We start from the raw sequence: 26,704 nt of genomic DNA, 5'->3' as shown, positions 1-26,704 counted from the left end.
CAGGCATGTTAGATCTTTTCATTTTAAGTTAACTGTCATTTTAAGTTGGTTTGTTGCTACTGGTTTCAGATCTGAGGCGAGAGAAACGGTCTGCCATGTTTTGGTAAGGGCTCAGAGTGACGTCACGTACCCAAGAAGCCTCAACCTGACGGATATTAATGACTTTGCCTCCGGGTATCCTACAAAACAACATTTTGCGACCGGATATGCGATAACCCATCATCTCCGGGAAAAAAAATATTGTATACAGAGTGACACACTTTCACAAGAATTTACTTCTGGGCAACTGAGATTACCCCAAAATACATGTCTTGCACCAGAAGCAAAGTATTTTTTGCCTATTTTAGCATATTAGCCTATATGCTAATATGCATCTACTGCAGCGTTTCCCCAACTCGGTCCTCGGGACCCCAAGGGGTGCATGTTTTAGTTTTTGCCCTAACACTACACAGCTGATTAAAATGATCAAACTTGATTAGTTGATTATTTGAATCAGCTGTGTAGTGCTAGGGCAAAAACCTAAATGTGCACACCTTGGTGTCCCGAGGACCGAGTTGGGGAAACCTTGATCTACAGGTATAGTGTGGCCATCTTTGAATGCATCAACTTTATTTTCTCAAACTCTTTAGGGACTATTGTGATGAGTCCAAAGACCAAATTTGAAGTGAATCTGACTTTCAGTTCTTGAGGGGGAAAAAGTATGATTATTTTAAGCATTAGCGTTAGTTTATTTCACCTTTATTTACCAGGTAGGCAAGTTGAGAACAAGTTCTCATTTAGAATTGCGACCTGGCCAAGATAAAGCAAAGCAGTTCGACACATACAACAACACAGAGTTACACATGGAGTTAAACAAACATACAGTAGAAAAATAAGTCTATATATAATGTGAGCAAATGAGGTGAGATAAGGGAGGTAAAGGCAAAAAAAAAATAGAAAAAAAAGGCCATGGTGGCGAAGTAAATAAAATATAGCAAGTAAAACACTGGAATGGTGTATTTGCAGTGGAAGAATGTGCAAAGTAGAGAGAAATAATGGGGTGCAAAGGAGCAAAATAAATAAATAAATACAGTAGAGGGAGAGGTAGTTTGTTTGTTGTCGTTTGTATGTGTATATTTTGTATTTATCAAATAAAATCGTATAAAAAAACCATATGTACCATGGGTATACATACCGAATTTGGACTTATGGCCCATGACAATACGTTTTTCAAAGTTTTCAAAAATGGCCAAATCGACGACAATCGAACCTGACGGACCTTATGGGTCCTTACGGGAAATTTGTTCAGCATGAGGAAAGACGCCTACATACAAAGTTTTGAGTCTCTTGGTCAAATGGGACAGCAGGTATGAGGGTTTAAAGGTAGACTTGGCGATATGAAGTAGATTCAGAAAGTAAATAGCGTAGTGACTCAATTTCCAGAACAACAACTAGCGTTGAAGCGCAAGGCCAACTGTGGAGATGGGAGAACCTTCCAGGAGGACAACCGTCTCTACAGAACTCCACTAATCAGGCCTCTATGGTAGAGTGGCCAGATGGAAGGCACATGACAGTAAAAGGCACATGACAGCCCACTTGGAGTTTGCTGAAAGGCCCCTAAAGGACTCTGACCATAAGAAACAAGATTCTCTGGTCTAATAAAACCAAGATTGTACTCTTTGGCCTATATGCCAAGAGTTACATCTGGAGGAAACCTGGCACCATCCCTACGGTGAAGCATGATGGTGGCAGCATCATGCTGTGGGGATGTTTTTCAGCGGCAGGGACTGGGAGTCAGGATAGAGGGAAAGATGAACGGAGCAAAGTACAGAGAAATCCTTTATGAAAACCTGCTCCAGAGCGCTCAGGACCTCAGACTGGGGTGAAGGTTCACCTTCGAACAGGACTATGACCCTAAGCACACAGCCAAGGCAATGCAGGAGTGGCTTCGGGACAAGTCTCTGAATGTCCTTGAGTGGCCCAGCCAGAGCCCAGACTTGAACCCGATCGAACATCTCTGGAGAGTCTTGAAAATAGCTGTGCAGCAACGCTCCCCATCCAACCTGACAGAGCTTGAGAGGATCTGCAGAGAAGAATGGGAGAAACTCCCCAAATACAGGTCTGCCAAGCTTGTAGCGTCTTACCCAAGAAGACTTGAGGCTGTAATCGCTGCCAAAGGTGCCAAAAATGTGAAAAACCTGTTTTTGCTTCGTCATTATGGGGTATTGTGTGTAGATTGATCAGGGGACAAAAAACAATTTAAACTAATTTAGAATAAGGCTGTAAGGTAGCAAAATGGGGGAAAAAGTCAAGGGGTCTGAATACTTTCAGAAAGCACTGTATATACTTTTTATTGAAACAAATTGAAAAGTTTGTTTAAAATGTGTACATTGAAAATAGCCCTGTACCCTACAGTAACTACCTACTTTCACAGTAAACTCAACTACAGTTGTTTGGATATTTACCCCCACCTAACCCTCGATCCAGTGTTTCTATTAAAATCTAAAGGAAACATATCTCTCCTCTGTGACCTGAACTTGAACTTTGTAATGAGTTGCAGGACTCATTGATTTAGAACTGGCAGCAGGCTGTGGCTATGGGGAGCCAGGGGGGTAGAGACCCAGGAAAGACAAGTATTGACTATTCACCACACAGCTTCTTGACAGCTGCACTAAGCTTCCAACCAGAGAGAGAGATGAAGAGAGAGAGACTGCCTAAGCAGATGAAGCCATAATCCCAGTCGATTTCACCTAGGACATTAAAAGTCGGATTATTGATGATTATGAATGTGGAAATATTATCTGCTTTGAAATGATCTAGCCTTCTGTCAACTGAAAACATAGGGGTGAAGATAATTTTTCATTTGGAAAGATAACGAACAACGTAGTTCACCAACATGAACTCATTGATATATGTGACGGTTGTCCAAAAGACGCAAACGTTAAAATTGCAAGGTTGCAGTCAAACCTCCAGTTCTTCCCCTTGGTACTGTAGGTCATCAGAATTCCCACTGAACATGGTCCAGCAGCAATTAAAGCTTTATTTCTTTACTGTACTGTATCCTTTTGAACAACTTTCTATCTACACCACCTCTCAAGGCCTCAAGACATTCAAAGGTTATGATTGATGTAAATCGTGACTATTTTCTTTAGGTTTATTAAAGGAAACGGTGCATACTGTAGAATACCCATGGTAGTCTCTGTTTCGCTCTCTCTCTCTCTCACTGAGCAGTGGCCTAGTTTTTCTCTGCGCATTTTTGCCTGTGCCATAGCCTTAGGCCTGTCGATGCGATCAGAATTAGAAATTCTAATGGACGTGTCACCACTTTGAAGTAGTGTTCGAGAGCTTTGAGTCTGGAGCTCCCTTGGATCTGCCAGGCAAAGTCTGTGCATTGATCCCCCTGAATATGTTTGACTTTGACAGTCTCTTTCTCTGTCTCCCTTTCCCCTCTCTCTCGCTCTTTTACTTTCTTTCTTTCTCTCTCACTCACTCTCCCCCCTCTGTCTCTCTCTCTCTCACACACACACACACACACACACACATGCATACATACATACATGCATGCACACACACACTCCTCCCCTCTTATCTCAGAGGTATGGCTTTCAGCGTCTCCTGATGTACATGTCTTCTTTGTTTCTTAACAAGTTGTACACTAAGAATAGTACAGTAGTATAAATATGATGCCTCAAACCTAAAATACAATCTCCTTAAAAGGGCCAATGGCGTAATAACCTCTTCAACGGCCAGGGGACCATGATCCACTGTTCTGGGATTATCTATGAGGGGGTGTGGACCAACGGCAGACCGCTAGGTAAGTAGGACCGCAATATACTGTACCTACGAACATATGCACGCAACTTCACACACACAGCCTGAGTGTCAGGCGGTTTGCCAAGTCCCAAATCAACCCCTAGACTCTACCCCTAAAGGCCCATCTAATAGATCTGTAAGGATAAAATGTGCGTAAGCTTATTGGCCCTTTAACAAGACTAGACTAATGGCTCTGGCCCAGTCCAAGAAGACAGTGGGTTGCATCCCAGATTATACCCTATTCCCTATTTAGTGCACTACTTTTGACAATAACACTATGGGCCCTGGTCAAAAGTAGGGCATTTGGGATGCAAATTTAACCTTTTACTGCAGTGGGCTAAATCAGGGTCACACAGTATTTCTTGGTTGTCTTAAACAAATCTACTTTGAATCAAAAGTATACACCTCACACACATGGTTATGGGCTTAAAAAAAAGAAGACATCTGTACCATATCAGATATAGAGTGTATTCAATTTTGAGTTTGCATCCCAATATTACACTGAATATACACTGAACAAAAATATAAACGCAACAATTTCAAAGGCTTACAGTTCATACAAGGAAATCAGTCAATTGAAATAAATTCATTAGGCCCTTATCTATGGATTTCATATGACTGGGAATACAGATATGCATCTGTTGGTCACAGATATCTTTTTTTTTTTAAAGGTAGGGGTGTGGATCAGAAAACCAGTCAGTATCTGGTGTGACCACCATTTGCCTCATGCAGCGCAACACATCTCTTTCGCATAGAGTTGATCAGGCTGTTGATTGTGGAATGTTGTCCCACTCCTCTTCAATGGCTGTGCAAAGTTGCTGAAAATTGGCATAACCTTGAACACGCTGTCGTACACGTTGATCCAGAGCATCCCAAACATGCTCAATGGGTGTCCTGTCTGAGTATGCAGGCCATGGAAGAACTGGGACATTTTCAGCTTCCAGGAATTGTGTACAGATCCTTGCGACATGAGGCCGTGCATTATCATGCTGAAACATGAGGTGATGGTGGCGGATGAATGGCACGACAATGGGCTCAGGACCTCGTCACGGTATCGCTGCATTCAAATTGCCATTGATTAAATGCTATTGTGTTCGTTGTCCATAGCCTATGCCTGCCCATACTATAACCCTGACACCACCATAGGGCAGGCACTCTGTTCACAACGTTTTCATCAGCAAACCGCTCGCCTACACGGCACCATACATGCTGTCTGCCATCTGCCCGGTAGGGTTGAAACCGGGATTCATCCATGAAGAGCACACTTCTCCAGCGTACCAGTGATCGTCGAAGGTGAGCACTTCCCCATTGAAGTCGGATATGACACCGAACTGCAGTCAGGTCAAGACCCTGGTGAGGACGACGAGCATGCAGATGAGCTTCCCTGAGACGGTTTCTAGCAGTTTGTGCAGAAATTCTTCGGTTGTGCAAACCCACAGTTATATCAACTGTCCGGGTGGCTGGTGTCAGATGGTCCCGCAGGTGAAGAAGCTGGATGCGGAGGTCCTGGGCTGGGTTACATGTGCATCTGTGGTTGTGAGGCCAGTTGGACGTAATGTTAAATTCTCTAAAACGACATTGGAGCGGCTTAGGGTGGAGAAATGAAAATTACAATCTCTAGAAACAGCTCTGGTGGACATTCCTGCAGTCTGCATGCCAATTGCACAATCCATCAAAGCTTGATACATCTTGGCTTTGTGTTGTGACAAAACTGCACATTTTAGTGGCCTTTTATTGTCCCCAGCACAAGGTTTAATCAGCTTCTTGATATACCAAACCTGTCATGTGGATGGATTATCTTGGGAAAGGAGAAATGCTCACGAACAGTAATGTAAACAAATGTGTGCACAACATTTGAGAGAAATAAGCTTTTTCTGGAAGCTTTTATTTCAGCTCATTTATTTCATTTATTTATTTTGAAACACTTTACATGTTGCATTTATGTTTTTGTTCACTGTACATCACAAAAGATTGAAATATAACAAAACCGTTTGAAATAGAAACACCAGATTTTCGGCTGTTGTTTTTAGTGCGGGCTCTGGTGAAAAGTAGTGCACTATATAGGAAATAGGGTGCCATTTGCGATAGCCAGCGGCAAAGCAGGAACAGTATGTTACCTACCTAGGCTAACCTATCCCGTACATGACAGACACGAGCCTGTCTAACATACACTGCACCTTGTATAGTAGACTGAGTAGGTCATTGATTTAGCAGTTTTTTGGCCTTAAATTATGATCAGTCTATGCCTTTTGTCATCCAGAAAAATCTAAGGAGCGTCCATGATGTGCGTCTCCTGATTGGTTTTTCGATGACAACTATAACTATACCATTGTTACATCTCGACGCTCTGCATCCTTCATATTCGTACTTATAATTCGTACAATAAATAAAGCGTCCTCCTAATGGTTACTCTGTCCTCAGCCATTTCACAAACCACCATATTACACACCACTCAGACTGTGGAGTGGATCACATTGTCGTTGCCACAGGTCGAACCTGAGGCTTATTTAGGACGGCGGAACGTTACAGAAAGTTTAGCTATAAATACATAATGTAGAAAATACTTTTGCCTTCGTCACTATGAGCGACATCGAAGCGACCCTCCGGAAACACACCCCAAGAATGTATACAGTAATACGTCTAGTTAGGCTCAGCCTTTTGTCTTTTTTCTCTGGCTGGCAGGCTGAATTTCTGGCTAACTAACTGGCTGAGTGGTTAACTGGCTGGCTGGCTGGATGACTGACTGGCTGGATGACTCATCGTTGAGGTGGGGAAATATTAAGCGGGACAGGCCGGCCGATGTCCGGGACCCTAGTAGCGTATAAATCACACAGGGAAGGGACAAGGGAGGGAGGGATTCGTATTGCATTATTGATTGTCCTTCGGGAGGGATGAGTGTGCCTACTAGCAGCGGGGGAGGGGGGGGCTGTTTTAAGACATTCCATAGTCCTGCCTGCTGCAGACATCCACAGGTTGATCCCCCTCTGGTCGGTGTTGGGCTAGTTGCAAGACCGTGGACAGGGGTTGGACTGGGACTAGGAGAGGGGGGTGGTGTATGAGGAGGATGGGGGTTGAGGCTTAGGGGGGAGCAGAGCATGCGAGATGAAGTTGCGCGGTAGGAAAACCCACTCATCGTTTATGGAGCGGTCTTTGCACACCGCTACGGGCTCAACGGCCTTTCTCCTGCTCTGCCAAAAAATCTATCATCACTCACAGGGAAAAAAACTGCCACTCCAAATAAAAAATAAAAAAGATAGTCACAAAAGTGTTTGTTAAATGATGTACCATTTGGTTTTGAAGTAGACTATCGTAAGAAGCTGAACTGGATCTTGTTTCATTTATTTACCCAAGAGAGCATTGCTACAGTGGCAAGAAAAGGTATGTAAACCCTTTGGAATTACTTGGATTTCTGCATAAATTGGACATCAAAATGTATCTGATCTTCATCTAAGCCACAACAATAGACAAACATATTGTGCTTAAACATTTCAACAACTACAGTGGGGAGAACAAGTATTTGATACACTGCCGATTTTGCAGGTTTTCCTACTTACAAAGCATGTAGAGGTCTGTAATTTTTATCATAGGTACACTTCAACTATGAGAGACGGAATCTAAAACAAAAATCCAGAAAATCACATTGTATGATTTTTAAGTAATTAATTTGCATTTTATTGCATGACATAAGTATTTGATACATCAGAAAAGCAGAACTTAATATTTGGTACAGAAACCTTTGTTTGCAATTACAGAGATCATACGTTTCCTGTAGTTCTTGACTAGGTTTGCACACACTGCAGCAGGGATTTTGGCCCACTCCTCCCTACAGATCTTCTCCAGATCCTTCAGGTTTCGGGGCTGTCGCTGGGCAATACGGACTTTCAGCTCCCTCCAAAGATTTTCTATTGGGTTCAGGTCTGGAGACTGGCTAGGCCACTCCAGGACCTTGAGATGCTTCTTACGGAGCCACTCCTTAGTTGCCATGGCTGTGTGCTTCGTGTCGTTGTCATGCTGGAAGACCCAGCCACGACCCATCTTCAATGCTCTTACTGAGGGAAGGAGGTTGTTGGCCAAGATCTCGCGATACATGGCCCCATCCATCCTCCCCTCAATACGGTGCAGTCGTCCTGTCCCCTTTGCAGAAAAGCATCCCCAAAGAATGATGTTTCCACCTCCATGCTTCACGGTTGGGATGGTGTTCTTGGGGTTGTACTCATACTTCTTCTTCCTCCAAACACGGCGAGTGGAGTTAGACCAAAAAGCTCTATTTTTGTCTCATCAGACCACATGACCTTCTCCCATTCCTCCTCTGGATCATCCAGATGGTCATTGGCAAACTTCAGACGGGCCTGGACATGCACTGGCTTAAGCAGGGGGACCTTGCGTGCGCTGCAGGATTTTAATCCATGACGGCGTAGTGTGTTACTAATGGTTTTCTTTGAGACTGTGGTCCCAGCTCTCTTCAGGTCATTGACCAGGTCCTGCCGTGTAGTTCTGGGCTGATCCCTCACCTTCCTCATGATCATTGATGCCCCACGAGGTGAAATCTTGCATGGAGCCCCAGACCGAGGGTGATTGACCGTCATCTTGAACTTCTTCCATTTTCTAATAATTGCGCCAACAGTTGTTTCCTTCTCACCAAGCTGCTTGCCTATTGTCCTGTAGCCCATCCCAGCCTTGTGCAGGTCTACAATTTTATCCCTGATGTCCTTACACAGCTCTCTGGTCTTGGCCATTGTGGAGAGGTTGGAATCTGTTTGATTGAGTGTGTGGACAGGTGTCTTTTATACAGGTAACGAGTTCAAACAGGTGCAGTTAATACAGGTAATGAGTGGAGAACAGGAGGGCTTCTTAAAGAAAAACTAACAGGTCTGTGAGAGCCGGAATTCTTACTGGTTGGTAGGTGATCAAATACTTATGTCATGCAATAAAATGCAAATTAATTATTTAAAAATCATACAATGTGATTTTCTGGATTTTTGTTTTAGATTCCGTCTCTCACAGTTGAAGTGTACCTATGATAAAAATGACAGACCTCTACATGCTTTGTAAGTAGGAAAACCTGCAAAATCGGCAGTGTATCAAATACTTGTTCTCCCCACTGTACTTGCTTTTTCTCTAATCTATTAATGATCAGCTACTTCAGTTGTCACTGTGGCTCTGTTGTGTTTATAGACAACTTTAGCACTGTTACAAACTTAGACTCCTCTTCTTTTATACATTTCTGGAGCTGCGGAATGCACTCATTCATTGTCTTGCTATCAATTACATAGGCTGTTTGACCTATTTCTTGGTCGATTCATATCAACATCTCTGCGCATTAGTGGTGTGGTAGGCTAAATAAATACATCAGAATAGGCATAATTAAAAGAACAATGATGAAGGAAATAAAAAATGCTGGGCCAAGCATGACCAAAGCTGGTGGCTGAGCGAAATTGGAGCGAGAGAGAAGGCCAAAGCTCCAATTTTTGGAAAATCCAGCCAAACTACACACGCTCCGCTCCTCTCCGCCCACGTCCTCTGGGGCTGAGAGGAAATGGCATTCCTCCTCTGGGAAGCAGGCAGGTAGGGATCTGGTACTTAAGCATTGTAAAAAAGGCTGTCCCTCTTGTTTGTTCATGTATGCCTTTTGTATTGCCATATTATCATTAGCCGACTGCATTGCTACCTGTGTCCGCGTGAGTGTGTGTGTGGTGGTGACCAAGTTACAGTAAGGGGCCTCAACATCACGTTCTAACTGGACAGCACTATAGTGGGCAGATTTTAGTGAATCAGTTCAAGTGTACTAGCGGGTGAGGGCATTCACAGCTGACCGCTAAGACGAGCTCCAGCTAGCCATTTTTCATGGTCCTTCGAGCCTGATTTAGCATCCGACTGTGTTTTTCATGGTCCTTCATATAGCCTGATTCTGACCTGCTATAATTTTGATGTTGAGGTACCTCGAAGAGGACTTTGTGCGTCTCACCACGAGACACCTGTCACCACCCACCTCAGCCCACACTGCCACAAGACGCCGTCACGCACCAGATGAACTGCGAGGCCTCTTTCACCCCTGCGAGGCCTCTCACCTCTCTTTCATCCAAGATACTACAAGCCCTGCATCAGGCCTCCTCAGTGATCATTGAGTGGAGTGATCACACCCTCTCCAGTTGGGAGATGCAGAGAGACTATGAGGAGCTGCTCTATGAGAGGGAAGAGATCAGGCGCGCATGTCTAGGACCTCCCAGTCAGAGTCACCACCCCGGGAGCACCGCCACTAATCTCCTGACTACCACCGCTCTAGCCCCCCCCCCCCCCCCCCTGCTTAGAACCATCGTCAACGCCACGGGAGCACCATCACCGCCTCTACTCCCTGAGTCGGCTAGGCTACTCCCCTGAGAAACACTACACCGGGGCCCCCGGCCTGAGCGTTCACCGTCTCCACGGTACTGTTGGGACTTCCACTATATCCCAAGGTAGCCTAGCTACTCACCAGATTGACGGCACTCCAGGCCCTCCCGGTTGGAGCATACTCCATATCTACCAAAACATCGGGAGCCGCTGCCACCCCGGGCATGAGCCACCAGAGAGCCGGGTCCGCTTCTGCTCTCCAGAGCGGCCCAGCTCCCCATCAGATGACAACACAGTCCACCACATTAAGATCTGCACCCCACTCAGCTAGAGCCTTACTAGCCATATTTAAGGATGCCCCAGCTCCAATCGTGGAGCCACACGCAGTTGCTGCCATGGGGTCCATTCAAGTTGCCATTTGCGGAGTCATCCTCTCCTCCCAGGGGGGATCCCCTGCTAGTTGAGGCAGTCGCTCGGGTGCCCAAGGTTCGACTGTCTGCTGTCCTGGAACGTTCAACCACGAAGCCAGTGGTGGATTATTCACCTGCTCCTAGGATGGAGCCACAGCCTGCATCTACTACATATTTCAAGTGCAGTCAGGACGTTGGGGCCTCTCCATCCCCGCCTGCATTCACTGTGATAGTTCAAGCCCTGATTTTCAGTTCCTGCCTTCCTGCCAGGTGTAAAGTGTCCAGGCTTTGAATGTCTTGCCCCTCAAGTAGGTCCAGTGTATCCTGCCCCCGCTGTAGGTTTAAGTTCCTTGCCTTCCTGGTAGGCCCAGTCTATCATCTACCCTTAGTCCCTAGCACTAGGTCCTCAGTCTCCAGCTCTACAACTGTTGGTCTGCTGTCGCCAGCACTAATCGGCCCTCAGACCCTAGCCCAGATGGGTCATCAGGGTCCTGCCCGGCTAGGTTCAGAGTTACCAGTTCCTCTCAGTCGTTCTCCCTGTCAGGTCCAGAGTCAGTTGTCCCTGTCAGGTCCAGAGTCAGTTGTCCCTGTCAGGTCCAGAGTCAGTTGTCCCTGTCAGGTCCAGAGTCAGTTGTCCCTGTCAGGTCCAGAGTCAGTTGTCCCTGTCAGGTCCAGAGTCAGTTGTCCCTGTCAGGTCCAGAGTCAGTTGTCCCTGTCAGGTTACGTACACATATTTTGCAGATGTTATCGCGGGTGTTCATAGCTCCAACAGTGCAGTAATACCTGACAATACAAAACAATTCACGCAAATCCCAAAATAAAACGAAAGGAATTAAGAAATATAAAAATATTAGAATGATCAATGTTAGAGGCCGGAATATAAATAGTATATGATAGACATTATGGACTGTATATGAATAGAAAAGGTGTGACTAGAATACAGTATATACATACAGTGGCAAGAAAAAGTATGTGAACCCTTTAATTAAGAATTACCTGGATTTCTACATAAATTGGTCATAAAATGTGATCTGATCTTCCTCTAAGTCACAACAATAGACAAACAGTGTGCTTATACTAATAACACATAAATTATTGTATTTTTCTTGTCTATATTGAATACTTAATTTAAACATTCACCGTGTAGGTTGGAAAAAGTTTGTGAAACCCTAGGCTAATGACTTCTCCAAAAGCTAAATGGAGCCTGGAGTCCAATCAATGAGATGAGATTGGAGATGTTGGTTAGAGCTGCCTTGCCCTATATAAAAACACTCACAAAATGTGAGTTTGCTATTCACAAGAAGCATTGCCTGATGTGAACTATACCTCAAACAAAGGAGATCTCAGAAGACCTGAGATTAAGAATGGTTGACTTGCATAAAGCTGGAAAGGGTTACAAAAGTATCTATAAGCCTTGATGTTCATCAGTCCACGGTAAGACAAATTGTCTATAAATGGAGAAAGTTCAGCACTGTTGCTACTCTCCCTAGGAGTGGCCATCCTGCGAAGATGACTGCAAGAGCACAGCGCAGAATGCTCAATGAGGTTAAGAAGAATCCTAGAGTGTCAGTTAAAGACTTACAGAAATCTCTGGAAGATGCTAACATCTCTGTTGACGGGTCTACAATACGTAAAACACTAAACAAGAATGGTGTTCATGGGAGGACACCACAGAAGATGCCACTGTTGTCCATAAAAAAGCATTTCTGCATGTTTGAAGTTTGCAAAAGTGCACCTGGATGTTCCACAGCGCTACTGTTGTGTGTGTGAGTTGGGTTAACTGTTGTGTGTGTGAGTTGGGCTAACTGTTGTGTGTGTGAGTTGGTCTAACTGTTGTGTGTGTGAGTTGGGCTAACTGTTGTTTGTGTGAGTTGGGCTAACTGTTGTGTGTGTGTGTTGGGCTAACTGTTGTGTGTGAGTTGGGCTAACTGTTGTGTGTGTGAGTTGGACTAACTGTTGTGTGTGTGTGTTGGTCTAACTGTTGTGTTTGAGTTGGGTTAACTGTTGTGTGTGTGAGTTGGGCTAACTGTTGTGTGTGAGTTGGTCTAACTGTTGTGTGTGTGTGTTGGGCTAACTGTTGTGTGTGACTTGGTCTAACTGTTGTGTGTGTGAGTTGGGTTAACTGTTGTGTGTGTGCGTTGGGCTAACTGTTGTGTGTATGAGTTGGGCTAACTGTTGTGTGTGTGAGTTGGGCTAACTGTTGTGTGTGTGTGTTGGGCTAACTGTTGTGTGTGTGAGTTGGGCTAACTGTTGTGTGTGTGTGTTGGGCTAACTGTTGTGTGTGTGTTGGGCTAACTGTTGTGTGTATGAGTTGGACTAACTGTTGTGTGTGAGTTGGGTTAACTGTTGTGTGTGTGTGTTGGGCTAACTGTTGTGTGTGAGTTGGACTAACTGTTGTGTGTGTGTGTTGGGCTAACTGTTGTGTGTGAGTTGGGCTAACTGTTGTGTGTATGAGTTGGGCTAACTGTTGTGTGTGAGTTGGTCTAACTGTTGTGTGTGTGAGTTGGGCTAACTGTTGTGTGTATGAGTTGGGCTAACTGTTGTGTGTGTGAGTTGGGCTAACTGTTGTGTGTGTGAGTTGGGCTAACTGTTGTGTGTGTGTGTTGGGCTAACTGTTGTGTGTGTGTTGGGCTAACTGTTGTGTGTATGAGTTGGACTAACTGTTGTGTGTGAGTTGGGTTAACTGTTGTGTGTGTGTTGGGCTAACTGTTGTGTGTGTGTGTTGGGCTAACTGTTGTGTGTGTGAGTTGGGCTAACTGTTGTGTGTATGAGTTGGGCTAACTGTTGTGTGTATGAGTTGGGCTAACTGTTGTGTGTGAGTTGGGCTAACTGTTGTGTGTGTGAGTTGGACTAACTGTTGTGTTTGAGTTGGGTTAACTGTTGTGTGTGTGTGAGTTGGTCTAACTGTTGTGTTTGAGTTGGGTTAACTGTTGTGTGTGTGTTGGGCTAACTGTTGTGTGTGAGTTGGACTAACTGTTGTGTGTGAGTTAGTCTAACTGTTGTGTGTGTGAGTTGGTCTAACTGTTGTGTGTGTGAGTTGGTCTAACTGTTGTGTGTGTGAGTTGGTCTAACTGTTGTGTGTGAGTTGGTCTAACTGTTGTGTGTGTGAGTTGGGCTAACTGTTGTGTGTGTGAGTTGGGCTAACTGTTGTGTGTATGAGTTGGGTTAACTGTTGTGTGTGAGTTGGACTAACTGTTGTGTGTGTGTGTTGGGCTAACTGTTGTGTGTGTGAGTTGGGCTAACTGTTGTGTGTGTGAGTTGGTCTAACTGTTGTGTGTGTGAGTTGGGCTAACTGTTGTTTGTGTGAGTTGGGCTAACTGTTGTGTGTGTGTGTTGGGCTAACTGTTGTGTGTGAGTTGGTCTAACTGTTGTGTGTGTGAGTTGGTCTAACTGTTGTGTGTGTGAGTTGGGCTAACTGTTGTGTGTGTGAGTTGGTCTAACTGTTGTCTGTGTGAGTTGGTCTAACTGTTGTGTGTGTGTGTGTTGGGCTAACTGTTGTGTGTGAGTTGGGCTAACTGTTGTGTGTGTGAGTTGGGTTAACTGTTGTGTGTGTGAGTTGGGTTAACTGTTGTGTGTGTGAGTTGGGTTAACTGTTGTGTGTGTGAGTTGGGTTAACTGTTGTGTGTGTGAGTTGGGTTAACTGTTGTGTGTGTGAGTTGGGCTAACTGTTGTGTGTGTGAGTTGGGCTAACTGTTGTGTGTATGAGTTGGGCTAACTGTTGTGTGTGTGAGTTGGGCTAACTGTTGTGTGTGTGTGTTGGTCTAACTGTTGTGTTTGAGTTGGGTTAACTGTTGTGTGTATGAGTTGGGCTAACTGTTGTGTGTGTGAGTGTTGGTCTAACTGTTGTGTTTGAGTTGGGTTAACTGTTGTGTGTATGAGTTGGGCTAACTGTTGTGTGTGTGAGTGTTGGTCTAACTGTTGTGTTTGAGTTGGGTTAACTGTTGTGTGTGTGAGTTGGGTTAACTGTTGTGTGTGCGAGTTGGGCTAACTGTTGTGTGTATGAGTTGGGTTAACTGTTGTGTGTATGAGTTGGGTTAACTGTTGTGTGTGTGAGTTGGGTTAACTGTTGTGTGTGTGAGTTGGGTTAACTGTTGTGTGTGTGAGTTGGGTTAACTGTTGTGTGTGTGAGTTGGGTTAACTGTTGTGTGTGTGAGTTGGGTTAACTGTTGTGTGTGTGAGTTGGGTTAACTGTTGTGTGTGTGAGTTGGGTTAACTGTTGTGTGTGTGAGTTGGGTTAACTGTTGTGTGTGTGAGTTGGGTTAACTGTTGTGTGTGTGAGTTGGGTTAACTGTTGTGTGTGAGTTGGGTTAACTGTTGTGTGTGTGTGTTGGGCTAACTGTTGTGTGTGAGTTGGGCTAACTGTTGTGTGTGAGTTGGGCTAACTGTTGTGTGTGAGTTGGGCTAACTGTTGTGTGTGAGTTGGGCTAACTGTTGTGTGTGAGTTGGGCTAACTGTTGTGTGTGAGTTGGGCTAACTGTTGTGTGTGAGTTGGGCTAACTGTTGTGTGTGAGTTGGGCTAACTGTTGTGTGTGAGTTGGGCTAACTGTTGTGTGTGAGTTGGGCTAACTGTTGTGTGTGTGAGTTGGGCTAACTGTTGTGTGTGTGAGTTGGGCTAACTGTTGTGTGTGTGAGTTGGGTTAACTGTTGTGTGTGAGTTGGGCTAACTGTTGTGTGTGAGTTGGGCTAACTGTTGTGTGTATGAGTTGGGCTAACTGTTGTGTGTGTGAGTTGGGTTAACTGTTGTGTGTGAGTTGGGCTAACTGTTGTGTGTATGAGTTGGGCTAACTGTTGTGTGTGTGAGTTGGGCTAACTGTTGTGTGTGAGTTGGGCTAACTGTTGTGTGTATGAGTTGGGTTAACTGTTGTGTGTGTGAGTTGGGCTAACTGTTGTGTGTGTGAGTTGGTCTAACTGTTGTGTGTGTGAGTTGGTCTAACTGTTGTGTGTGTGAGTTGGTCTAACTGTTGTGTGTGTGAGTTGGACTAACTGTTGTGTGTGAGTTGGTCTAACTGTTGTGTGTGTGAGTTGGACTAACTGTTGTGTGTGAGTTGGTCTAACTGTTGTGTGTGTGAGTTGGACTAACTGTTGTGTGTGAGAGTTGGACTAACTGTTGTGTGTGAGAGTTGGTCTAACTGTTGTGTGTGAGTTGGTCTAACTGTTGTGTGTGTGAGTTGGGTTAACTGTTGTGTGTGTCAGTTGGGTTAACTGTTGTGTGTGTCAGTTGGGCTAACTGTTGTGTGTGAGTTGGTCTAACTGTTGTGTGTGTGAGTTGGACTAACTGTTGTGTGTGAGAGTTGGTCTAACTGTTGTGTGTGAGTTGGTCTAACTGTTGTGTGTGTCAGTTGGTCTAACTGTTGTGTGTGTCAGTTGGGCTAACTGTTGTGTGTGAGTTGGTCTAACTGTTGTGTGTGTGAGTTGGTCTAACTGTTGTGTGTGTCAGTTGGGCTAACTGTTGTGTGTGAGTTGGGCTAACTGTTGTGTGTGTCAGTTGGGCTAACTGTTGTGTGTGAGTTGGACTAACTGTTGTGTGTGAGTTGGACTAACTGTTGTGTGTGAGTTGGACTAACTGTTGTGTGTGTGTTGGACTAACTGTTGTGTGTGTGTGTTGGTCTAACTGTTGTGTGTGTGAGTTGGACTAACTGTTGTGTGTGTGAGTTGGGTTAACTGTTGTGTGTGTGAGTTGGGTTAACTGTTGTGTGTGTGTGTTGGTCTAACTGTTGTGTGTATGAGTTGGGCTAACTGTTGTGTGTGTGAGTTGGGTTAACTGTTGTGTGTGTGAGTTGGGTTAACTGTTGTGTGTGTGAGTTGGACTAACTGTTGTGTGTGTGAGTTGGGCTAACTGTTGTGTGTGTGAGTTGGGTTAACTGTTGTGTGTGTGAGTTGGTCTAACTGTTGTGTGTGTGAGTTGGTCTAACTGTTGTGTGTATGAGTTGGGCTAACTGTTGTGTGTGAGTTGGGCTAACTGTTGTGTGTGTGAGTTGGTCTAACTGTTGTGTGTGTGAGTTGGGCTAACTGTTGTGTGTGTGTGAGTTGGTCTAACTGTTGTGTGTGTGAGTTGGGCTAACTGTTGTGTGTGTGAGTTGGTCTAACTGTTGTGTGTGTGAGTTGGGCTAACTGTTGTGTGTGTGTGAGTTGGTCTAACTGTTGTGTGTGTGTGAGTTGGGCTAACTGTTGTGTGTGTGAGTTGGGCTAACTGTTGTGTGTGTGTGAGTTGGTCTAACTGTTGTGTGTGTGAGTTGGTCTAACTGTTGTGTGTGTCAGTTGGGCTAACTGTTGTGTGTGAGTTGGGCTAACTGTTGTGTGTGTCAGTTGGGCTAACTGTTGTGTGTGAGTTGGACTAACTGTTGTGTGTGAGTTGGACTAACTGTTGTGTGTGAGTTGGACTAACTGTTGTGTGTGTGTTGGTCTAACTGTTGTGTGTGTGTGTTGGTCTAACTGTTGTGTGTGTGAGTTGGACTAACTGTTGTGTGTGAGTTGGGCTAACTGTTGTGTGTGTGAGTTGGGCTAACTGTTGTGTGTGTGTGAGTTGGTCTAACTGTTGTGTGTGTGAGTTGGGCTAACTGTTGTGTGTGTGTGAGTTGGTCTAACTGTTGTGTGTGTGTGAGTTGGTCTAACTGTTGTGTGTGTGAGTTGGGCTAACTGTTGTGTGTGAGTTGGGCTAACTGTTGTGTGTGTGAGTTGGGCTAACTGTTGTGTGTGTGTGAGTTGGTCTAACTGTTGTGTGTGTGAGTTGGTCTAACTGTTGTGTGTGTCAGTTGGGCTAACTGTTGTGTGTGAGTTGGGCTAACTGTTGTGTGTGTCAGTTGGGCTAACTGTTGTGTGTGAGTTGGACTAACTGTTGTGTGTGAGTTGGACTAACTGTTGTGTGTGAGTTGGACTAACTGTTGTGTGTGTGTTGGTCTAACTGTTGTGTGTGTGTGTTGGTCTAACTGTTGTGTGTGTGAGTTGGACTAACTGTTGTGTGTGTGAGTTGGACTAACTGTTGTGTGTGAGTTGGGCTAACTGTTGTGTGTGTGAGTTGGGCTAACTGTTGTGTGTGTGTGAGTTGGTCTAACTGTTGTGTGTGTGAGTTGGGCTAACTGTTGTGTGTGTGTGAGTTGGTCTAACTGTTGTGTGTGAGTTGGTCTAACTGTTGTGTGTGTGAGTTGGTCTAACTGTTGTGTGTCTGGCACCCTCTCCTCCAGCGGCGTTGTTTTGGGTCGGCCTCTGGAATCGGTTCAAATGCCGTGAGAAGTGCAGACAAAGGATCTACGTATACCGGTGACATTATTTGATAACTGGTTAGATGCCGTTATGTATTTCAAAACTTAGCTGGTGATAGCAACTGGCTGACGCATACAGTGCTAATGTAACGTTAGCAGGCTGGTAGGGCTAACAACCATACAAGCTGATTTGTAACAAAAAATTACATTTAAACCAGTAGTCATGAGTGCAAACAATTTGGTTTAATTTATGACATGAATTTGACATTCTAAGGAATTCTGATTTGGTTTTATGTAATAACTTGAAAAATGGAAAGTGAGGTAACTTTGCGTTGGGACTTTTGATGTGTATACTAATGCAAATCCATATGTTACATGTGGTTACGTTTATACTACCTACCCTTTAAACGATGAATGAGCAGTGGCAAATTCAAATACTTCCCATTCAAGCCTATGGAGCTTTTTTATTAACAATTAAAATGCTTATAGTTCAAAAAGTATAAATGGTATCAAAATTCTGAATGCAAGAAATCTAAGTTAGGTAATTCTGCACGTGTGAACATTGGTTTGGAGTTGATAGCTTAAACGGTGAAAGGAGATAACTAGAATAAAAGAAATTAGCATTCAAGCCCATGGGTCTTTTTGCCATTAAAATGCATTGGGAGCTCATTTAAATATTGTTGTAGTACAAAAAGTATAAATGCTATAAAAATATTTTCTCAAGCAATATAAGTTGGGGCAGTCTGTAGGTTTTAAAAGTTTGTTTCGTATTCATAACTTCAATTGTTTAAGCTCTAGAGTGGATGGAAGAAATATAATTATAACTACAGTGGGGAGAACAAGTATTTGATACACTGATGATTTTGCAGGTTTTCCTACTTACAAAGCATGTAGAGGTCTTTAATTTTTATCATAGGTACACTTCAACTGTGAGAGGAAGGAATACCAAGGAATACCTAGGATAGGATAAAGTAATCCTTCTCACCCCCCCCCCCCCCTTAAAAGATTTAGATGCACTATTGTAAAGTGGCTGTTCCACTGGATGTCATAAGGTGAATGCACCAATTTGTAAGTCGCTCTGGATAAGAGCGTCTGCTAAATGACTTAAATGTAAATGTAAATGTACTGGCAAAATATTCTGTGGACAGATGAAACTACAGTTGAGTTGTTTGGAAGGAACACACAACACTATGTGTGGTGAAAAAAAGGCACAGCACACCAACATCAAAACCTCATCCCAACTGTAAAGTATGGTGGAGGGAGCATCATGGTTTGGGGCTGCTTTGCTTCCTCAGGGCCTGGACAGCTTGCTCTAATCGACGGAAAAATGTATTCCCAAGTTTATCAAGACCGTTTGCAGGAGAATGTTAGGCTATCTGTCCGCCAATAGAACCTCAGCAGAAGTTGGGTGATGCAACAGGACAACAACCCAAAACGCATAAGTAAATCAACAACAGAATGGCTTCAACAGAAGAAAATACGCCTTCTGAAGTGGCCCGGTCAGAGTCCTGACTTCAACCCGATTTTGAGATGCTGTGGCATGACCTCAAGAGAATAGTTCACACCAGACACCCCAAGAATATTGCTGAACTGAAACAGTTTTGTAAAGAGGAATTGTCCAAAATTCCTCCTGACCGTTGTGCAGGTCTGATCCGCATCTACAGAAAACATTTGGTTGAGGTTATTGCTGCCAAAGGAGGGTCAACCAGTTATTAAATCCAAGAGTTCACATACTTTTCCCACCCTGCACTGTGAATGTTTACACGGCCTGTTCAATATAGACATGGAAACGTAAAATTGTTTGTGTCTATTGTTGTGACTTAGATGAAGATCAGATCAAATTGTATGACCAATTTATGCAGAAATCCAGGTATTTCCAAAGGGTTCACATACTTTTCTTGCCACTGTATGCAGTGGGTTAAACAGTATGTAAACATTGTTAAAGTGACCAGTGTTCAATGACAATGTAGGGCAGCAGTCTCTAAGGTGCAGGGTTGAGTGCCGGGTGATAGCTGCCTAGTAACAGTGACTAAAGTTCAGGGCAGGGTACTGGGCGGAGGCCAGCTAGTGGGAACTATTTATTATCAGGCTGTTATAGCAGCAAAAGGGGGACCAACTCCATATTAATGGCCATGATTTTGGAATGAGATGTTTGACGAGCAGGTGTCCACATACATTTGGTCATCTAGTGTATATATGTATATTGGTGTGTGCAATGTCTGACCCTAACAGGATTAGGCCGAGTTGTTAGGTTTAAGAAGTTTGAGAGTTTGTTTTGTCATGCTTTGCTTATAGCTAATGCTAGTGCTATTGTTTGTTCATGCATGCCTTTTGTATTTCCATATTATCATTTGCCTACTGCATTGCTACCTGTGTTGAGTGTGGCCATTTAACTGTTATATTTGTAGTGTCTATATCACATGCTACCTCAGTGATTTCTATAGTTTTTTTATGGTACTGTTAGCAGGCTGCCGTTGCAAAATGTCTGTAGCTTTCCGACTGTATCCAGCCTGCTCTCGTGCTCTAGAACATGTGCAGTAGCCAAGCCATCAGATAAAATCTGTTGCCAGGCCTGAGCAAGAACCATAAATCTTAATAACCCTAGGCTCAGTTCTCTCCCCCTCACTGGCAATAAGTTTACATTGCTGATGTGTGAATATGTTATACTATAGCAGTCCTTGTTAGAACATCATACTTTCTGTTTGCACATATTGTTATTGCATTCTTAATTATGTAGAGTCCACATTTACTATTGCATGATGTATATTTATCTCAGTAGTCTCTTAGAAATGGATCCTAATGATTGTTTTACTCTGCCTTTCCCTGTTAGAACGCGATGTTGAGGTCCATTACTGTAACTTGGTCACCACCACACACCATGCATATAAAACATCTTCAAATGGAAGCTGCAGTGTGTGTGTGGTTGTGACCAAGTTACAGTAATGGACCTCAACATCACGTTCTAACCGGACAGCAGTATAGTGGGCAGAACCAAAACCAATCAGCATTATTAAGTACTAGCCGGTGAGGGCATATCCAGCCAACTGCTCAGACCAGCTCTAGTTAGCCGTTTTTTTCCAAGCAGGCTTGACGTCTCCTCTCCTTGGCAGGCTGCTGCTGCCCAGGGTGAGGCAGGTGTGGAGTGAAGGTGGGGGGGATCACTCCCATCGGGGGGATTTCCTGTGCATGTGTACATGCAAACATGCACATGTTGGAGGAGGCAGGTTACTTACACCTGATTCATTTGAACCAGCGCTGAGCTGACAAGGTTGTAAATTGCTCTGATTAGGATTCTGAGGATTGTGGCATCTGTTTACTCTTCATCGGTAATGCCTGCTGTCAACGAGGCGCCATCGCTCCCAACGTTATTGATCTACCACTCTTCTCTGCCCGTTGTTTTCACCAGGCGCACAACACAGGGGTGATCATCTCCAATCATAAGACTACTATGCATCGCGCCCGGCGTTGAATGCTAATGCCCATCGTAGATAGAACACATAGTGCTTCTTGGCACTAGGAGATGGCAGATTTATGATTTCTTAGTGCTGCCCACTACTGAATGCTAAGCCAGTGTACCGTCCTGCATGGCAATGCACCACACACAACTTCTTGTGCCCATATTAATAACGTCTCAGAGTGCTGATCTAGGATCAGGCCCATGTAATCGTGTTCATTATGATCACGACTGTGGGAAGGCAACGCTGTTCCTAGATAAGCACTCCTACTCCGAGATGCTTTCTGAGTACAGGCCCAGCTCTTCGACTTTTGGCGTCTGTTTTTGTTCTTGGTAGATTTGAAGCGGCGGTACATGAGTGTACATGACGTGGCGTGATGACTTCCTTGACATGTCATGACAAGGTTTGTTAATGGAGTCGTCTGATCTGCATGCCAACTAATGGGTGGGGATGGGATGTAGTTGGGGATCTATTCATGAGGTGGGACCTGGCAGGCGCTTCGAGACGACTCAGAACAGTGACATATGCTAATTACCTATCCTACTGAGGGCAGAGAGAGAGAGAAATGGGGAGAGCGAGAAACCAACAGAGGGAGAGAAAGAAAAATAGTTTACTCAAACTAGAGAGTGAGGGGAGAGAGAGCGAAAGAGTGAGAGAGCTAGTTTCCTTTTGTTATACACTAACACGTTGACCTGTCTTAGCGTAGCTCCGATCAAGGGGTTTTAATGAGACCGTGGTTTTGGATGTCGAGTGGTATTGAAAAGAAGTCTCTTTGGTGATGTGGTGCATGGAAAACTGAATGGCCTTGATTATTCATTGAAGCCCATTTGTATACCACGGCAGGTGGCGCTTCGAAAGTTGTAATAGAGGGAGGAGATGTCTTGGAGGTCTTCCAAGAGACTCCATTTTGTGTGGAAGTGCAACTGCAGACGGAGGCGGGAGAGAAGGCAACGGGTGAGACACAAAATGGACGCCAGATAGGAATATCACAGTTTACTTTACGGTTACCAGGGTTGGGGATTGGGTCAATTCCATTTCAATTCAGTAAATTGAGGAAAATTCTAAACTGACTGTTACACAAAAATGCAGTTTTTAAAAATACAACGTTTACATTTGATTGAGAAGTGTGAACTGTAAAACCATGTACAATTTCTCTTCTTTTTCCAGGTGAAAATGGCAGAGTCTTACAAATATCCACTGCTATCAGACTCTGTGATCTCTCGCCGTCAACAACTCCAGCGAGCCTGCTGAAGATGATGGAAGACATCAAGGAAACACCCATCCCCACACCATTGTAGGATATGTCAATCATAGAATTAAATAGAAAATGTATCCCTGACCAAGATGGCTGCCTTTATCAGCACATAAGAGCAGGGATGGGCAACAGGTGGATGCGGCCGGAAAGCCGATTTAAATACAGCCGGCAGTCAATTTAGTAAAAATAAATAAATTGGGGAAACAACACTTGAACTTCTAAAACCTGATTATAAATATTTTTGGAATGGGCCGATGTATTTTGAAATAACTGTCCTTTTTTCCCAGACTGCAAATACATTTTTACAAACAAATCGGTCCACATTTGTTTTTGCGTCACTCTGTTCAATTTCCAAGTCTCGGTGTGGTCCTCGAGCCTCGATGTTGCCTATCCCTGTTCTAGAGCTATGCAGGTCAATGACATTATCCGCTCCAGTGTAATCTCTATGACGCAACTTTATTCCAATGTAGTTCCATGTTTCCACTCCTTCCGCCATGCCCATGTTTGTTCATCTTTTTTTTGTCCCATGGTTGGCAGGATGTGCTGTGTTTGAATTGCATGGTCTCTAGTTCTCTTGGCATAGTCTAGAGATTGGGAGCTGTGTGGATTACACGGATGTGTCATATCTCGCACTCGCTGTTTTCATTCTTTTTCATTCACTCGCTCTGTCACTCTTTTTCTACCCCTTCTATGCCTTTCTCTCTACCTATTTCTCCTTATTTCTTCTCTCTTTTTCTCACTGTCTCCCCCTCTTCCTATTTTATATCTATTTTTCTCCCCCCACTCAGTGGCTTTCAGGTTGTCAGCTACCCTTTGATGGAGAGAGCCTTTGGAAGCCAGGTCTTCATAGACACTGCAGCCCCCCTAGCCGTGGCTGCGGTGGCGGCTAAATCAGGCTCAGCGCAGGCTGTCTCGCCACTGCTTCCCGAGGGCGAGTGGGAGTCTGGAAGCGGATCAGACGGGCCGCCACTCGTGGGGGGTACCCCCAGCTACCTGGATGGTAAGGGATAGCGAGATAGTCACGGCAAGTCATTCGCCACGCCGCCCTTTATTTCTCTCTCACACTGTTTACTGGGCCTTCTGTTATTTGTACACTCACTCACTCTCTTTCTCTCTCACTCTGTCTCTATTTTTCTCTATCTATTTCTCTTGCTTTCTCTTTCTTTCTCTCTTTAAAAAAAACATGGCTTCTTTATCCTGTTTGGGATAGTGGGCAGCATTTTCACGTTCGGATGAAAAGCCTGCCCAGAGTAAACTTCCTGCTACTCAGGCCCAGAATCTAATATATGCATATTATTAGTAGATTTGGATAGAAAACACTCTGAAGTTTGTTAAACTGTTTGAATGATGTATGTGAGTATAACAGAACTCATATGGCAGGCGAAAACCTGAGAAATATCCAACTAGGAAGTGGGAAATCTGAGGTCTGTAGTTTTTCAACTCATTGCCTTTCTAATATACAGTGTCTATGGGGTCATATTGCACTTCCTAAGGCTGTTGACTAGATGTCAACAGTCTTTAGAGCCTTGTTTGAGGCTTCTACTGTGAAGGAGGAGGGAATGAAAGCTGTTTCAACCAGGTGTCTGGCAGAATGCCATGAGCTGGTCAGGCGCATGGCCATGAGAGCGACCTGCATTCCATTGCATTTCTAAAGACAATGGAATTCTCCGGTTGAAACATTATGGAAGATTTATGTTAAAAACATCCTAAAGATTGATTCTATACATCATTTGACATGTTTCTACGAACTGTTATATAACTTTTTGAACTTTTCGTCTGAACTTTCGCCTGGACTTGCCCGCGCCTCGTGAGTTTAGATTGTGAACTGAACGCGCTAACAAAAAGGAGGTATTTGGACATAAATGATGGACTTTATCGAACAAAACAAACATTTATTGTGGAACTGGAATTCCTGGGAGTGCATTCTGATGAAGAATATTTGTGAATATTTGAATATTTATAATGCTATTTCTGGCTTCTGTTGACTCCACAACATGGCGTGTACCTGTATGGCTTGTTTTTGTGTCTGAGCGCCGTACTCAGATTATTGCATGGTGTGCTTTTCCGTAAAGTTTTTTTGAAATCTAACACAGCGGTTGCATTAAGGAGAAGTATATCTTTAATTGTGTGCATAACAGTTGTATCTTTTATCAAAGTTCTATGATGAGTATTTCTGTAAATTGATGTGGCTCTCTGAAAATTCGCTTTCGTTTTCGAGGGACAACATTACTGACCATAACGCGCCAATGTAAACTGAGATTTTTGGATATAAATATGAACTTTATCGAACAAAACATAAATGATTTGTGTAACATGAAGTCCTATGAGTGCCATCTGATGAAGATCATCAAAGGTTAGTGATTAATTTTATGTCTATTTCTGCTTTTTGTGACTCCTCTCTTTGGCTGGAAAATGGCTGTATGTGTTTTTGTGACTAGGCTCTGACCCAACATAATCATATGATGTGCTTTCGCTGTAAAGCCTTTTTGAAATCGGACACGACGGGTAGATTAATAAGAAGTTGAGCTTTAATTTGGTGTATTGCACTTGTGAATGTATGAAAGTTCCATATTTCCAAAAAATATTTTTGAATTTCGCGCTCTGCCTTTTCAGCGGAATGTTTTCAAGCGGAACCCCTAGCCATAAGAAGTTATAGGAGATGCCTGCAGAGCAGAGTCTCTATCAGTATGTGTGCCTATAAAGATGTCTTTAATGTTTTGGCTGCTGTAATGTACTTTACTTAGGATTTTCCTCAGGGAGGTCCCATTTTATGGAGCGTTTCAAGTCTATCTGGCTTCACAGACGTCTCAATCAGCTACAGAGGTCTTGGCAGTAAAATGTTGTGTTTGATGAATCAAAAACGAAATGCCTTAATTTGTTTAATTAATCGCAAACACATGATAGACTTTGTCTTTTATATAGAAAAGCTTGTGAACAAACACAAATAATCATATTCGTCATATCCACTCATCGACACTGTTTTAACCAATAGATTATTCAATTATTCAAGCCATCGCGACACATGCGACCTATCACATCTAAGTTGCCCCCGTTTCAAAAAAGGCTCTCTGCAATTCAGACACCAATTCAGACGCTGTTTGATCAACAGCATTAATCTCAGCTAAATGCCACTTTAAACTTAAGCTGCTGTTCCACCCCACTCACCATGCTACCAGCCCATCACCCTGACTCCGGGAGCTAGCGCGCCGCCCTTCGCTTACCGTTAGAATTCTTGAGACATTTACCTTGGCAGGCCGGATGTAGGGGTGATAAATATTTCATACGGGCGTCCATTAAAGACACAAGAGGCTCCTCTTCATCGAGATGAGAGGCCAGGCCTCCCGCTGTCTAGAATGTTAATGATTGTGTAGTGCAGTGGTAGAAGGGTGTGTGTGTGTGTGTGTGTGTGTGTGTGTAGGAGGGTCGAAGGGAGAAGGCTGGGGATCAGTGATATTTCAAACAGATGTTGTTGTTTTTTTTTAAAGTTAATTTGTGTTGTGCTGTTTGGTACACTCCATTGCTCTTGTCAGTGTTCTGGGTAGTTTTTGTTTTGTTTTTAGGGGGTGGATCAGCTTTAATATTGCAAATAGATTGTGGCTTCTATCAATGGAATTGCCTGCATAATTTCAAATCCCCCATATATACATGCAGTTGAAAGTATGACGTTTACATACACTTTGGTTGGAGTCATTAAAACAAATTTTTCAACCACTCCACAAATTTCTTGTTAACAAACTATAGTTTTGGCAAGTCGATTAGGACATCTACTTTGTGCATGACACAAGTAATTTTCCCAACATTTGTTTACAGACAGATTATTTCACTTATAATTCACTGTATCATAATTCCAGTGGGTCAGAAGTATACACCCACTAAGTTGACTGTGCCTTTAAACAGCTTGGAAAATTCCAGAAAATTCTGATAGGCTAATTGACATTATTTGAGTCAAATGGAGGTGTACCTGTGGATGTATAATAATCATATTTGTCATATCCACTCACTACCATACCATGTGTCATCGACACTGTTTTAACCAATAGATTATTCAATTATTCAAGCCATCGCGACACATACCGCTCAGGAAGGAGACGTGTTCTGTCTCCTAGAGATGAATGTACTTTGGTGCGAAAAGTGCAAAGCAATCCCAGAACAACAGCAAAGGACCTTGTGAAGATGCTGGAGAAAACCGGTACAAAAGTATCTATATCCACAGTAAAACGCGTCCTATATCAACATAACCTGAAAGGCCACTCAGCAAGGAAG

At 43.8% G+C, this 26,704-nt stretch overlaps 1 protein-coding gene across 3 annotated transcripts in view; it reads left to right on the top strand.

The window, feature by feature from the left end:
- LOC139542078 (MORN repeat-containing protein 1-like) overlaps positions 1-26,704 on the top strand; it is an 84,440-nt gene that overhangs the window by 5,873 nt on the left and 51,863 nt on the right. For all 3 annotated transcript variants that reach the window (XM_071347098.1, XM_071347097.1, XM_071347096.1), the window contains 4 exons: positions 3,697-3,793; positions 22,030-22,140; positions 22,354-22,480; positions 23,230-23,441. In XM_071347098.1, coding sequence (XP_071203199.1) covers positions 3,697-3,793; positions 22,030-22,140; positions 22,354-22,480; positions 23,230-23,441 — 547 coding nt within the window. The remainder of the gene's footprint in view (positions 1-3,696; positions 3,794-22,029; positions 22,141-22,353; positions 22,481-23,229; positions 23,442-26,704) is intronic.

Source organism: Salvelinus alpinus, chromosome 17, assembly GCF_045679555.1.
Source record: "Salvelinus alpinus chromosome 17, SLU_Salpinus.1, whole genome shotgun sequence".
NCBI classification, from domain to species: Eukaryota; Metazoa; Chordata; class Actinopteri; order Salmoniformes; family Salmonidae; genus Salvelinus; species Salvelinus alpinus.
The sequence above is the reverse complement of the archived record's forward strand: the minus strand, read 5'-3'. Positions and strand labels throughout refer to the sequence as shown.